The sequence below is a fragment of the Ovis aries genome, chromosome 22 (genome assembly GCF_016772045.2).
Source record: "Ovis aries strain OAR_USU_Benz2616 breed Rambouillet chromosome 22, ARS-UI_Ramb_v3.0, whole genome shotgun sequence".
NCBI lineage: Eukaryota > Metazoa > Chordata > Mammalia > Artiodactyla > Bovidae > Ovis > Ovis aries.
Genome location: NC_056075.1, coordinates 24,617,534 through 24,634,196, shown reverse-complemented (window position 1 = coordinate 24,634,196; position 16,663 = coordinate 24,617,534). Strand labels below are relative to the sequence as shown.

At 40.4% G+C, this 16,663-nt stretch overlaps 1 protein-coding gene across 1 annotated transcript in view; it reads right to left on the bottom strand.

Annotated features, from left to right (window-relative positions):
• The window catches only part of CFAP58 (cilia and flagella associated protein 58), a 116,018-nt gene that overhangs the window by 87,724 nt on the left and 11,631 nt on the right, over nucleotides 1–16,663 (bottom strand). Inside the window, exons 4-8 of the mRNA XM_004020330.6 lie at nucleotides 13,800–13,956; nucleotides 12,707–12,901; nucleotides 10,571–10,708; nucleotides 5,762–5,921; nucleotides 756–838 (exon numbers count right to left, since the gene is read on the bottom strand). Coding sequence (XP_004020379.2) covers nucleotides 756–838; nucleotides 5,762–5,921; nucleotides 10,571–10,708; nucleotides 12,707–12,901; nucleotides 13,800–13,956 — 733 coding nt within the window. The remainder of the gene's footprint in view (nucleotides 1–755; nucleotides 839–5,761; nucleotides 5,922–10,570; nucleotides 10,709–12,706; nucleotides 12,902–13,799; nucleotides 13,957–16,663) is intronic.

The following is a 16,663-nucleotide window of genomic DNA, read 5'->3' as shown; positions in this document are numbered from 1 at the left end:
AAGCTGTCTGCTGTGGAAGCAGCCTCCCCACTCTACACCTGGCACATTGCTCATGCTTCATTCTCCCTGGATGGAATTCTTGAGCAGGAACACGTAGCCTAGACCTGTGAATGTAGTTAATCTCCTCAGAGTGACTGTCAATGGAGGTAATCCTCTGGAAGGGGCTAAGAGAGGAAAGGGGGCTGGGGGCGGGGTCTGTAAGCTTCACGCTCCCTCCAGCCTCTCCCTCAGCTTTGGACCATATTGGGCTCAAAGATTAGGAGGTATAAGCACCAGAAGCAGAAACCAAGCCCTCCAACACTCTGGAAAAGATAGGGAAAGGTTAGAGACTCTTGGTATGGCCAACTGGCCATCCTTTAAACACCTAAAAGTTAATTAGAACTCACTTATATTTTCTAGATTGGCACAAAGTTGCAAATTATAGATATTAAAATCAGAAATCTTGGTCAACTGCTTAGATGCCAAATAAGACACCAGCAATAGGAACAGAAACCACAAGACTCTCCACAATCCCCTGCTAGTTTATACGATAATTTTTCAAAGTGCCTTTGTGCTCACAGGTGATACTGTGGTTTCAGTTCACAGCCAGTGAACGTGGATATGGACAGCTGCGTAGAGGACAATGGAGCACTATTATTAGTTCTAATCTACTTTTGTTTGGCTCAGAGTTTTCTTTCCCCTGCAACCGGTTATAGGCAGATATTATAGCACTAAAGAAAGACATTTATTCACCAGTGTTACTGTAACAAACGCACCTTATTCAATATGTCCCTTTCTCTCAGAAGCTCATCCATTGCTTTCTTATCAAGTTCTGCTTGTTTCTTTGAGGCCTCCACCTCTAAATCACCAGAGAGAAAAACAATAATAAATATAAAGAGAGCCTGCCAAGAAAGAATCTGCCAAAGTGACATGAAAACTGCTTTATATATTTATCTGTAGCTATAAAACTGCTTTCTGTTGAGTGGTACGTGATCTTCATTATAACTCAGTGAGGTAAGTCTTCCCATCCCACTAAAGAGATGGAAACTGAGGCTTAGAGACCCATACACCAAGGGTCTGCACCCAAGAGGTGACAGGGCTAAGGTTGGGAGTTTGGTCTTTCTGACTCCAAAAAGTCCTAGTTATTTAGTCCTTTTAAGTTGTGTCTGACTCTTTTGTGACCCCATGGACTGTAGCCCTCCAGGCTCCTCCAGACATAGGATTTCCCAGGCAAGAATACTGGAATAGTTTGCCACTTCCTTCTCCAGGGGATCTTCCTGACCCAGGGATCAAGCCCATGTCTCCTTCACTGGCAGGCAGATTCTTTATCACTTTGATGCTAGGGAAGCCCCAAAAGCCCTTGCTCTCCTGAAATATTTTTTATTATACAAGTAATTAGAAACACAGGAAGAAATTGGAAAATAAACAATTCCAAAAAATAAACTAAAGGGAAAATTTTTTAAAAAAATCAGAATCTAGGAGGGGGCATATGTATACCTGTTAATATTCATGTTAATATTTGGCAGAAACCAACACGACACAATACTGTAAAGGAATTATCCTTCAAATAAAATAAACAAATTTATTTTAAAAAATCAGAATCTACTTAAGATTTTGATGTGTCTCTTTCCTGACATTTTCCTATGCAAATACATGTGTGTATATAAATATATTTATACACCACATGCACCAAGATGGAGCCATAACACACATACAGTCTTATAACTTGCTTTTATAACTAACCAGTATAAATAAATACCTCTCTATAATATAAATGTGTATCTACATCAGCACGTTTAAAGACTTCATATTTCACTGTATAAAAATGTTTATTAAGCCAATTCTTATCTTAACATTTAAATTGCTTCTTTTTATTTTTTGTTTTGCAATTATAAGCAATAATCTTATGAAAGTTCCTGCTCATTTGGTCATCTAGGAGAGGAAGTCCTTGAATCAAAAGTGATTTTCTTTTTAAAGACCTTTTTCTCCAGCTTCTTGATGAAAGTGAAAGAGGAGAGCAAAAAAGTTGGCTTAAAGCTCAACATTAAGAAAACGAAGATCATGGCATTCAGTCCCATCACTTCATGGGAAATAGATGGGGAAATAGTGGAAACAGTGTCAGACTTTATTTTGGGGGGCTCCAAAATCACTGCAGATGGTGATTGCAGCCATCAAATTAAAAGACGCTTACTCCTTGGAAGAAAAATTATGACCAACCTAGATAGTATATTCAAAAGCAGAGAGACATTACTTTGCCGACTAAGGTCCGTCTAGACAAGGCTATGGTTTTTCCTGTGGTCATGTATGGATGTGAGAGTTGGACTGTGAAGAAGGCTGAGCGCCAAAGAATTGATGCTTTTGAACTGTGGTGTTGGAGAAGACTCTTGAGAGTCCCTTGGACTGAAAGGAGATCTAACCAGTCCATTCTGAAGGAGATCAACCCTGGGATTTCTTTGGAAGGAATGATACTAAAGCTGAAGCTCCACCTCAAGAGTTGACTCATTGGAAAAGACTCTGATGCTAGGAGGGATTGGGGGCAGGAGGAGAAGGGGACGACAAAGGATGTGATGGCTGGATGGCATCACGGACTTGATGGACGTGAGTCTGAGTGAACTCCGGGAGATGGTGATGGACAGGGAGGCCTGGTGTGCTGCTATTCATGGGATCGCAAAGAGTCGGACACGACTGAGCGACTGAACTGAACTGAACTGAACTTTCTCCAGCTGCCGAATTTCTCTCCAAAAATTAATAGCAGTTTAAATCCACACCCAAACTAGAACTGCTATTACCATTCTCCTTGATCTTTGACAACCTGATAGCTTTTCCTAAACCAGTATGTCTATATTTAATTCACATATCTTTGATTGGTAGTGAGGTCGACTACTTTCTCATGTTTCATGATCAATTATTTGTTTTCTGTTTTTCAAATTGCCCACACTAGCCCTCTGCCCATTTTTCTCATGAATTATTTACCTTTCTGTGAATTTGAAAGAGCACCTTATATACATTAATAATGACGATACTAACTCTTTGACAATATTTTAGTCAATTTGTCTTCTTATACAGAGCCTGTGGGGGCTTCTCTGGTGGCTCAGCGGTAAAGAATCTACCGCCAGTGCAGGAGACACGGGTTCAATCCCTGGGTCGAGAGGATCCCTTGGAGAAGGAAATGGCAACCCACTCCAGTATTCTTGCCTGAGAAGTCCCATGGACAGAGGAGCCTCGCAGGCTACAATCCATGGAGTCACAAAAGAGTTGGGCACAACTTAGCAACTAAACAGCAATAGAGTCTTTTGTCGCTAAAAAACAACAACAAATAGTTTTAATTTCATTAAATCTCTCCATCTTGGCTTTACTGTTCCTACATTTGACCTTAACTTTTTTCCCAAACAGTAGTTTATTGTCATACTATCATTTTCTTAATAATCCATACTGCACACCAGTATGAAACACCACCTTTATCTCAGGTGATAATCACGGGTCTTTTTGTAGCCTTTCCAATCCTTTCCATTGATCTGTTTATTCACACATTTTCACTAAACTATTTGATTACTAAAGCTTTATAATACATTCAAACACCCGGTAAAGGCTAACGCTCCCTTCTCACTCTTCTTTTCCAGAATTTTATGGCTATTGTCACCTGTTTATTCTTCTGGAGGAACCCTAGAATCAGTTTTGAAGTCCCAAGCAACATAACTCTCTGAAATTTTTATTGGAAATATTAAGTGTGCAGATTAATTTGGACAGATTTATATCTATACCATATTGAGTTTTCTCATCCAGGAACTTGGTGTATTGGTCCATTTTTCAAGTCTTCCTTTATACCCCTCAAAAGAATTCTGTAGTGTTTTATATATATAGGTCTTACAGATATTTTGGTAACTTTATTCATAGATATTTTATTACTTTAGTTGCTATTGTGAAAGGCGGGTCTTCCATCATACATTGTAACTGATTCTTTGTAGGAAAGAAAGCCATTGATATCTATATATTTCTTTTATAACCTGCCACCTTGTTGAACTCCTATTAGTTCTAGCAATTTTTCAGTTCGCTTCTTGGATTTTGTGGCAGGAAATCATAACCTATGGGGGCCTCGTGCTCCTAACCATTATGTGCAATGCCACCGTCTGATAGGGCACATCAAAAGGGAGTGCTCCCTAAGAAGAAATAACGATGCTAACGAGAGCTACAAAATAACCAGAAGAGAGAGCACGATGACTTCTTTAAACATGATTCAAGAATGAAGAATTGGGGTCAATACTTAATGGAGGAATTTTTTCTGCAGGCAGCTTAAAACTATTGCCTGCAAAAATACAGAAATGTTAATATGGGAATGCTTTTGAAATTCACTAAGCCAATCACAAAATGTGCTCTGCCAGTTCTACCTTTGCGTGTGTGTATCTGTCATTGAAGATACTAGATTCTAAACTCATGGTGCACTGTAAGCATCCTGAGGGCAGGAAGCTCCAGGCACCCAATGCCTGACATAATGCCTGCACACAGTCTGGACTCAATTTATTGAATGAGTGCATAAATGGAGAAATGATCAATATCAACTGCAACTGTGCCTCAGTAAAAGAGCGTTTCCGATGTCTTAGATGGAAATATATTGGCACTTCTCAAAGACTTTAGTGACGAATATTTCTAACAATCTTATCTAGAGATCTAGATTTTACTTAACTTTTAGGGAGGCGATGTACATGTTTATGCTTCTGGGTATGTCATCTCAGTCAGTGAGTTATGGCTGAGTTCAGTGAGGTGTTCCTGCCTCACATTTTCTGGTGCAGTCAGAAGTCCAATCCCAATCCCTCTGTCTCCGAGTCTCTGAGCTGTTTCTATCACACCATATTTAACTAGTATATACCATATTTTAAATTATATTCTTTTTCAGGAGGGGATAGAATTCTCTTATTACTTTTATAAGCAGTAACATATCTGGATAATAATAGATGACATTTAGTAAGCACTTACTACGTGCTAGGCACTGTCCTTTCGATATTAGCCATTTCATCCCCAAAAGCTAAATGAGGAGGAGGTGGGATCTGAACTGAGGCACACCTGACTTCAGAGTCTGTATCCTTAACGATGTTTCCATACTACCTGGCATCCTGTGGCACTTAAATTTTCCTTCCACAGGTCAAAGTGATAGTTGGGTAGAATAGGGATTTGCCATATGGTAAGAGGAAAGGAGCTGGAAGCCATTTATTTTTGTCTTGCTGATTCTGGGTACACTATTGTCTCATATACTGCTCATGGGGAATATTCAAGTTTCATTTTTCCTGCATATTCTGTGAAAAAGAAAACTGAAGGAAAGATCATGTAGAACCCAGACTTAAGAGTATACGTGTGTACTAAGTCACTTCAGTAGTGTCTGACTCTTTGTGACCCTATGGACCATAGCCAGCCAGGGTCCTCTGTCCACGGGATTCTCCAGGGAAGAATACTGAAGTGTGTTGCCGTTTGCTCGTGCAGGGGATCTTCCCAACCCAGGGATCAAACCAGTGCCTCTTATGTCTCCTGCTGTTACTTACTTCATTGACAAATCCTGAGCAATACTTTGGGCTCAGTATAATCCGTTGAGGAGTTTTTTAAGGTAAGAAAGTTCAAAGTATACAAAATGATGTCTCCTCCATATTATCTACTTACTAGTTTCAATGTTGCCTCACTGAATTCATTTCGCATGGTTGGTGCTTACATGCATGGAGTTGTCAAAAGACATAAGTCACCAATGAAATTGCTCATAATCTAATAAAAACAAAACACAAAATGATTCTTGGTTTACCTCTCTCTAGTCCCAAGATCTGATTTTTCAGAGTTTCCTTGTGCTGTTCCACTTCTGCCTTTTGATCTTCAATCTGGTGCAATTTCTTATGGATTTGTTCTCTGATTTTGTTGAGCTTCCCAATGTCAAGGCGCATCTGATGGACTTCTTCCTCTTTGGCCTGTAATTAGTGAGAGAGGATTACCAGGGATACTTGGTCAGTAAAGGATCGGTGACTGGATGATGGTAAACTCAGAATCAATAGAAGAACATTCTTTCTAGGTCAGTGCAGAATTATTTTGTGGAATTAAATCAAAACACACACTGTGTAGTTTTTGAGAGAAATTGAAAAACTCTAGCCTCTGAATAAAATATATGGTTAAATGAGCTAAAAACAATGAAAAAGACACCTGATGTCTCAAGATACCATTGAATCGTTGAATCAAATAATATAAGAATGCCGAGCTGTATGCATCATAAATGTGTGAAATTTGTGTACAAATGTTGTATTGATTACCAACTTTCAGACTCACAAAGTGATCTCTCTTGTAGGTTATTAACATGCTGTAAAATATTGGTCTTTTGGATCCACATTGCCACTGTGGAACAACTACATACAATAGAAAAGTCACTATCCCCTTCCTCAGAGTACATTAGTCTTGTCTTTGTTCAATAGCTCAGACATGTCTGACACTTTGCAACCTCATGGACTGCAGCATCCCAGGCTTCCCTGTCCTTCACTGTTTCCCAGAGTTTGCTCAAACTCATGTCTTTTGAGTCAGTGATGCCATCCAATCATCTCATCCTCTGTCGTCCCCTTCTCCTGCCTTCAATCTTTCCCAGCATCAGGGTATCTTCCAATGAGTCAGCTCTTCACATCAGGTGAATACTTGGTGAAGTATTGGAGCTTCAGCATCAGTATCAGTCCTTCCAATGAGTATTCAGGGTTGATTTTCTTTAAGATTGACTGGTTTGATCTCCTTGCTCTCCAAAGGACTCTGAAATCATCACACTCTGAAAGCATCAATTCTTCAGCACTCAGCCTTTTTTATTGTCCAGCTCTTACATCCTTACATGACTGCTGGAAAAACCATAGCTTTGACTAGATGGACCTTTGTTAGCAAAGTAATGTCTCTGCTTTTTAATACACTGTCTAGGTCTGTCATAGCTTTTCTTCCAAGGAGCAAGCGTCTTTTAATTTCAAGGCTGCAGTCACCATCTGCAGTGATTTTGGAGCCCAAGAAAATAGTCTGTCACTGTTTCCATTGTTTCCCCATCTATTGCCATGAAGTGATGGGACTGGATGCCATGATCTCCATTTTTTCAAATGTTGAGTTTTAAGCCAACTTTTTCACTCTCCTCTTTAACCTTCATCAAGAGGCTCTTTAGTTCATCTTCACTTTCTGCCATAAGGGTGGTGTCATCTGCATATCTGAGGTTATTGATATTTCTCCTGGCAATCTTGATTCCAGCTTGTGCTTCATTCAGCCTGGCATTTTGTATGATGTACTCTGCATATAGGTTAAATAAGCAGGGTGACAATATACAGCCTTGACATAATCCTTTTCCAATTGGAACCAGTCCATTGTTCCATGTCTGGTTCTAACTGTTGTTTCTTGATCTGCATACAGATTTCTCAGGAAGCAGGTAAGATGCCTTAAAGGATTTTCCACAGTTTGTTGTGATCTATATAGTCAAAGGCTTTAGCATAATCAATGAAACAGAAGTAGATGTTTTTCTGGAGTTCTTGTGCTTTTTCTATGATTCAATGGATTTTGGCAATTTGATTCAGATGATCATCGTATCTACTACTGCAGGCAAAAATCCCTTAGAAGAAATGGAGTAGCCCTCATAGTCAACAAAAGAGTCTAAAATGCAGTACTTGAGTGCAGTCTCAAAAATGACAGGATGATCTCAGTTCCTTTCCAAAGCAAACCATTCAACATCACAGGAATCCAAGCCTATGCCCCAACCACTAATGCCGAAGAAGCTGAAGTTGAACAATTATATGAAGACCTACAAGACCTTCTAGAACTAACACCAATAAAAAGATGTCCTTTTCATCATAGGGGACTGGAATGCAAAAGTAGGAAGTCAAGAGATACCTGGAGTAACAGGCAAGTTTGGCCTTGGAGTACAGAATGAAGCAGGGCAAAGGCTAACAGTTTTGCCAAGAGAATGCACTGGTCATAGCAAATACTCTCTTCCAACAACACAAGACAACTCTACACATGGACATCACCAGATGGTAAATACTAAAATCAGATTGATTATCTTCTTTGCAGCCAAAGATAGAGAAGCTCTATGCAGTCAGCAAAAACAAGACCAGGAGCTGACTGTGGCTCAGCTCATGAACTCCTTATTGCAAATTCAGACTTAAATGGAAGAAAGTAGGGAAAACCACTAGGCCATTCAGGTATGATCTAAATCAAATCCCTTATGATTGTACAGTGGAAGTGACAAATAGATTCAAAGAATTAGACCTGATAGACAGAGTGCCTGCAGAACTATGGACAGAGGTTTGTAACGCAGCACAGGAGGCGGAGATCAAAACCATCCCCCAGAAAAAGAAACGCAAAAAGGCAAAATGGTTGTCTGAGGAGGCCTTACAAATAGCTGTGAAAAGAAGAGAAACGAAAGGCAAAGGAGAAAAGGAAAGATACACCCTGAATACAGAATTCCAAAGAACAGTAAGGAGGATAAGAAAGTCTTTTTAAGTGAACAATTTCAAAGAAATAGAGAAAAATGATACAATGGGAAAGACTAGAGATCACTTCAAGAAAATTAGAGATACCAAGGGAATATTTCATGCTAAGAGGGACACAATAAAGGACAGGAATGGTGTGGACCTATCAGAAGCAGAAGATATTAAGAAGAGGTGGCAAGAATACACAGAAGAACTACGCAAAAAAGATCTTCACAACCAAGATAATCACGATGGTATGATCACTCACCTAGAACCAGACAGCCTAGAGTATGAAGTCAAGCGGTCCTTAGGAAGGGTCACTACGAACAAAGCTAGTGGAGACAATGGAATTCCAGTTGAGCTATTTAAAATCCTAAAAGATGATGCTGTGAAAGTACTGCAGTCAATATGCCAGCAAATTTGGAAAACTCAGCAGTGGCCACTGGACTGGAAAACATCAGTTTCCATTTCAATCCCAAAGAGGGGCAATGCCAAAGAATGTTCAAACTACTGCACAATTGCACTCATTTCACATGCTAGTAAAGTAATGCCCAAAATCCTTCAAGCTAGGCTTCAATAGTATGTGAATTGAGAACTTCCAAATGTACAAGCTGGATTTAGAAAAGGCAGAGGAACCAGAGATCAAATTGTCAACATCCGTTGGATCATAAAAAACCAAGAGAATTCCAGAAAAACATCTACTTCTGCAGAGTACGTTAGTCTATGACTGTCCCTATGGACAGGAGGACAGGGTGGCATTAATGAGCAAGTCTACACGATATCAAAAGGTTATCAAACTGGCAATTCTAGCAAAGTAAAGCACCACATTCTTGTCTCTGGACTTCAAGCTTTATGAATATTTTTTTAATTTGCCATTCTTAGAAACTAGTTGATTTTCTGCAAATAAAGAGTAGCAATTATCCCCAGTTTTGACAATGAAGAGACTGCACTTAGCTGGACATGTTATGCTCAGAGCACTGCTAGAAACAGAATCCCAGAAGTTTAGGATCTGATAACAAAATACTTCATCTTTCAAGGTGCCCCATGCACGTTACCAAAGGAGAGAATTATTGACTTAAGTATTTTTACTTTAATTTCACCTTAGGGGCTAATACAATATTTTGCCTTCAGTAGTCATTTCATTTCTGATTTAACTTGGAGCATTCTCATAAAGAACAGTGAGTCAAGCCTTTCTGGACTGCTTAAATGTTCCTCAGCCTCAGATCCTGTGGGATCCAAATTAGTTCATCTAAGATCCCTTTCAATTAAAAAATAAAATGTTCTAATTCAGTAGTTATTAATCTAGACCTCATAGTGATACTTCAGAAAATTGTTTGTAAACTTCTAAGACTTCATGCAAAATAATATATAAGATGTACAAATATTAGTAAGTGTGTGTATGTATGTATGTGTGTATGCATGCACACACATGCTTTTATCAGATTCCCAAAAGGGGCTGTGACACAAAAACTGTTACGATTTACTACTCGAATCAATGTATTTTTGTGATTAGTCATTGCCCAGTGTTCTAACAATACTAGAATAAGGTTTATGGATTTTTCAGAACTGCTAATAAACATAAAGCCACTCTGCTAGGCATATAGGCAGACAACATGTATCCAAGTATAAAATGGTTATCCAAACTTGATTTGCAAGCACTCTTCAATGAAGGGAGACCATTCTTGAAATTCACACTGGGCAGAAGTGAAAATCATGATTCTGCAGCCCTAAGAGTAGACACCAAACAGTACCAGTCCATCCCCCACCCCTCCCATTCGATACAAGCAGTGAAATATAATCTGACTTCTTTGTCACTCACGTGTGTAAATGGTTTCTAGCTCTGATCAGCTGGTTACTTGCAAGGCTGAACTACAGAGATGAACATCTGAGCTCGCTTTGGAAAATATCTGCATAATCATATGACCAAGAATCAGCTTTGCAATGTTATAAGAATGGACGCTATTATATTAAACTGCTTCTGGGCATAAAGCAATCACTGTAGGCTTACACCTGCCTCTGATGGACCAACGCTAATGCAGGTTCTGCAACCAAGGGCTCCCAACAGCATCGATCAACCTGTATTTATACTACCAGGGAACGAAAAAGGGCGTGCCAAAGGAGCAGATATGTCGCTCCATGTTTACTTTGAGCTCCAACGCCTTCTGCTGGTTTTCTTGGGATAGCTGCTCACAAACCAAGCTGTGCTGTTCGTTCTCTTGCTGAAGTTTAGCATTTCTCATCTGAAACTGCTCCAGCTCCTTTGCGGCTCTCTCATTGAGTATCTGAAAGATGCAGAACAAGCTGGTTAATGCTTTTACAGGGGATGCATACCCACACAGGAGGCCAGGCCGACTTCCTGGGACAGGCAAGGCAACCACCCATTTTTTCTTCTTTGCAGAAATGGTTCTCGCTCCCCAGTGAAAGCACAAATGCACTCAAATATGATGACTGTTAAATGGCTGAGGGAAATGATGCCTTCTAATGAATAACACAGACAGCATAATTTTTTTTTTTCTGGGAGCCTTGGGAAGCCTTGTTCACAGGTGGTGGATAAATATTTTAATGCCTGTTTGCCATTTGGCAGGCTTCGCAAACGCAACAATTGCTATAATCATTGCAAATGAGCTAGAGATTCAAGCAGGCTTTATCGGCTATGGGGCTCAGAAGCTACATCTTCAGAAGCAAATCCTGCATTAACATGCCTATGATACTTTTGTGAACAGAACCTTTCACTAAACACCAACACAAGAGACAATTCTCCTTAATCCAACTTAAGTCAAAACTGTAGAACAGTAGTGGAATGATTTATAACTGCCTGACTTCAGAATCAGTTTGATTTTCCTCTTCCTTACTCTGACTATCCTAAGAAGATATGGTTTCATAAATACATATTTATAAACACACATGTTTGGGGAGGTCATTTCTATTGGGAAAATACTGGAGAGATGAAGGGATATCAAAAAGGTTAAAGAGGGGAAAAGCGGGGAAGATAGTTTAGAAAACACTTCTTCCAATAACTTCCATTCAAGCAAAAGTTTAACACAGAAATAATCTATCCAACTTCCCATCAATAAGGACTAAATAAGCTTTTCCATGGGTCCTGACTATTGTTTTATGAAGACCAAAAACCTCTCAAAGAAAGGTTTTCACGCTCAAAGAAAGCCTCATATTTTTCTCATGTATATGCACATCATATATTATTTACTTTATTTCTGGCTTTATGTAAAATTAATAAAGCAACTGACAAATGAATGTGCTCTAATATCTAATTTTTTAAGTAGAAAAATGCTGGATGGCTTGAAAAATAGTTTGGAAACTTCTGAAAAGAACATACTTTCAAGAAATGACTTTTTTCAATTACATGAATTTGTTCTTTAAGAAATGAGAAAAGATAGATTAGTATTTGTGTTACCTTAACCTGCTACTAGAGAGGAAATGTTAGAAAAGTATATTTAGAACGTATAAAGACTGTGTGTGGTTTTCCAAACTTGAAACTTAAAAATAAGCATGTTAAAAATAAATCATGTTATATTTACAGGCTGGAATGCTCTGTCCAATAGAACTTTCTGCAATGAACTAAATGTTCTCTGTTCTGCATATCTGCTAGTCCCATGTTGCTATGAGCACTTGAAATGGTGCGACTGAGGAACCGAATTTTTTATTTGATTTGATTTTAAATAATTTACATGTAAATAGCCATACGTGGTTAGCTACCACATTAGACAGTGTGGTTCTATAACTGTGGCAATAACATAAATGAATCTCACAAACACGATATGAGGAGAAAGACACTAGGCACCAAAGAGTCCTTCCTGTATGATTTCCATTCTGTAACATGCAGAAGCAGGCGAAACTAACGTCTGCTCGGAACTCGGAAGAGAACTGACCTTTGTGGGAGAGAGTGACTGGGAGGGGGCACAAAACAAGCAGGCTCCTGCAGTGCTGTTTCTCCCAGGCTGGATACAGGTGACCAAGATGTGTTCAAGGGCAGCAAATTCATCAAGCTGTACACCTGTGACTTACACAGTTTTCTATGTGTTATGTTATACATCCATAAAATGGTGAAAAGAGATTAACCTGTTGGAGTATGGGGGAGGAGGAGAGGGCATGGGACAGGGGAGGACATCTCTACCATCAAAGTCACTCAAAGACCAAACACAGTGCTACGTGTGTGTTACCAACACCCATCAACACCCATAGTGAAGGGATTTGCTGCTTTCCAGAGGAAGTTCAAGAATCACCTTTGGCCAGGCCCCACAGCGCAGCCCTGCCCAGCCCACCTTCTGCTCTTTCAGCTGCTGCTCCAGCCTCTGAAGTTCCTCCTTGCTCTTCTGCACATACTGCTGCAGCGCCTTGATTTCCGTCTGCCTGCTGTCCATGTCCGTCTGAATCTGCCTGAGCTCCTTCTCTAGTTTTTCTTTCTTCCGGGTCTCCCGTGAAGCTTCATTCTGACGTTGCTGGATTTCTTGTTGGAACTACAGGCATAGAAAGGACAGGCGGGAAAGAGATGAGCCCCTCTCTAGGACGAATGGCAACAAGCTGAGCTTCTCCCTCTCTCGGATATTTTCAGGGCAGTGATATTTTAGTAGTATTTCTCCTGTAGGAGAGTCATCTTTGAACCCCAATGTTCAAACTTTTCATGAATATTCCATATTGTTTTTCAGAGCCTTGGCACAAATGTATACCCTGATGGTGAGAACAAATCCACAAAGAAAGGTATAAAGTCCAGTTAAATATGGAAGCCCAGAGTTCTAGGGAGGTCAAACATGGAAAGAATTCATCCAACTCTCCATCGACAGAAACAAAATAAAATGCAGCCAGCTACCCTAAATATGAACATGTGTTTTCCATGAGTCCTGGATATTGCTAAACAGAGTACTGTATAGTTTTATCATGATGGTCAAGTTCTATGAAAAGTCATTATCTTATCTCACGCTCCAAGGAGTCTCCTGTTATTCTCCTGAAGTCTGCACTTGGGTACTATCTATTTGACCTCTGGCTTTATAGCAAAGTGTACGGAAGGATTCAGCTAGGTGGCTTCCTCACAAAGGAGAAAGGCCAAGGGAACTGCTTCTACCATCCCCAGAGGCAGGGCATCTTGGCTGTCACAGAGGACACCTTCTTGAGCCAGAAATGTAAGCAGTGCCCTGTCTTGGTGACTTCTCAGGCAAAGACTATTGAGAAGAATGACTCAAGTAAAACTGCTCTTGCAAAAACAAAGCAGAGAAACAAGCAGAACCATGGATGCTTCATCTGGGGAACAGGGCGGTAAATCAGAGAGAGGAACAAGACGGGAAGGGAGACTGGAGAAGGACGAAAGCTCCTTCTGGAAGGTGATGTTTCTTCGTCTTTCTCTCCGTGTCCAGAACAGACCTGGATGATGGACTGCTCTGCCTCTTCCCTGGACCGCTCCATTTCTTGCTGCTGCTCAATGGTCTGAGCTAAGCACTCTCGTAATTTCACCACTTCTGACAACAGCTGGTCTCGCTCCTTTGTCACTTCTTCTTTGAACTTCAGCAAATCCCGGATACTATGAAAGAACATGGGAGTCATACTTAATAGCCACAGCCGTCTGTTCAGAGATCCTGTTTATCATCCTCTGAACTCATTTTCATGGGAAAGACTTCCGGTCAAGGATCAACACTATTCAAGTGTGAAAGAGAACTCTTTATCTCTGGCATGGGAACTATTTGTGAGTTGTTAACTGGAAAAAGAAGACGTTCCAGTAATAACATGAATATGATCCCTTTTCTTGTTTTTAAGTAATTACAGTCCATGTGTGTGTGCTATAGGCATTTTTATAGAAATCAAGATAAGGCACCAAACTGATAACCAGTTATCTCTGAGGAATGAAGTTTAAAGTGGAAGAGTTGACAGGCTGATTTTTACTTCTGACTTCCCATATTCCTGTTGTATTTGAATTTGTTACAATAAAACTATACTTAACAAGAGCTATTGTTAGCTCTTGTAATTAACCCTAAGGAGATGTCAATTTAGGAAATTATTTGCTTAATATATTCACTGGAGAGCTATAACCACAGCTATAAAGTCTAAAATGAAGCAAAAGCTTAAGCAAACAATACACATTGTCAGTTTTGTATTCATTCACTCATGAGATTCATTTCTCCCAAAGGGACATACCATATAAAACGTTCCCAAGAACAAAATTTGGACAATGATTAGTGATGCCAGTTCTGGGAGGGTGCGTGCATGCCTGCTAGGTCATTGAGTTGTGTCCAACCCTGTGCAACGCTATGGACTGCAGCCTGCCAGGTTCCTCTGTCCACGGGATTCTCCAGGTAAGAATACTGGAGTGGGCTGCCATGCCCTCCTCCAGGGGATCTTCCCGACTCAGAGACTGAACCAGCATCTCTTACGTCTCCTGCACTGGCAGGCAGGTTCTTTACCACCTGGGAAGCCTTTAGGGAGGGTATGCGGTAATATTTGTTGATATAAATTGTAAACCAGTTACCTCAGCATTTCAAAAACAATTACATATGGTTTGGCATGACTTTCCTCAGAATTAGCATTTTGAAAGTAGAAAAACTGTGTCTGATAAGACCACTACAGCGGAATTCATCTAGAACAAGGCAGCCACTTTAGAGCTAAGGAACCAGAGAACTTGCATTTAAGATGCTTGTAGCTGACAGTCATCAAATGACTATTGGAAGCACAGTGATTGGATAATATGTATTGACCATCCTTTGATATGATTGTTTAATAAGGAACCCTCAAAATCGCAAACGCTTCTCCAAAAAGACGACCTGGAATTCTAAGGTTACTGCAAAGATAGACCGCTACATCTAAGTACACTGTGGAAGATAAAATGCAAGCTGGATTCTTTCATCAGCTCTGCTACTCACCATGTTCTAATTCTCATAAAAACTCCTCCTAACGAAATCAGCTCCCTCATGCTGCTCTTCAATAGCTACTCTGGTTGTATGTGACTTCTTTAACAAGAAAACAGAGTCATTATGAACACCACATCTTCCGTTTATTTTTTCTATTCCCTCCTGCATTTAGAACTATCTATCAACACTGGATAAATGTATCTAGAAAGCATAGGAAACCTAAACAGCAGGTAAACATTGTCAAGGATGCCTAAGGAAGTGCATGCTCATTCCTGGTTCATTAATTAATGCAAGGTTTTGCATGCCCTGCAGAGTGCTAGGTTCATAGAGGAAAGGTCAAGATAGCTTTCTTCCTTCAAGGAGTTTACAGCTTAATGGGCAGAGAAGTGCAAATCATTTAAGTACAGCATGATAAGTGCCATCTTTGAGGGAAACATTGGGTCCTATGACAGGGTTCCCACCTGGCTTGGGTGGTAAAGAATCTGCCTGCCAATAAAGGAGCCACAGGAGACATGGGTTCAATTCCCGGATCGGGAAAATCCCCTGGAGGAAGAAATGGCAGCCCACTCTAGTATTCTTGCCAGGATAAACCCATGGACAAAGGAACCTGACAGGCTACAGTCCATGGAGTCACAGAGAGTCAGACATGACTGGGCACACAAGCCTGAACTATTGGGTCCTATGGAAAACAGGGAACACAATGACTCCTCTGCCTGATCATTAGGTCTGGGGCTAGGGACGAGGCTGGAATAGAGAAGCTGATGCTGATAAAGTTAAGATGGTGTTTAAGATGGGTCTTGAAGAATGAACAGTTGTTTACTGTGTGGAAAAGGGAAGAAAAGAGATCCATGGCATGGAAAACAGTATGGTCAAATGCACAGAGACGTGGGCAAGCATGGTGCTGCTGGTTGTGAGTCTAGCAAGGCTGACTGGGGCAGATCTACGAAGGGCTTTGTATGTTGAAGACTTTGGTCTTTATCCTCTGGAAATGGGTAGTTGTCGAGGGTGCAACGTGTTGGCGATGGAAGCATACAGTAGTACATGTTTGAGAAGCATAAGGCTAGTATGAAAGATGGTAAAGAGGGGAGATGTCTCCTTGAAGGCAGAGAGAACAGTTAGGAGTCTGCTGCCAAATCCTGCAGAGAATGGGGGACCCAGTGGTGATGGAGAGGAGGGGAAGAATGAAGTGATGCTTAGAAGTCAACAAGAGTCAACTGAGTCAACAAGACAAAACTTTAAGGGATAGAGGGTTAACAGGTGTCAAGAGCAAACTATTTTCTGGCCTAGAACCTGAGGAAGTAGGAAGGATAGTGGTATGGCTAGTCATGGGTCAAAGGACATTTGGGGGGCGCTGGGAACCTGAGTAGAAAGTCAGCCATTTCCATT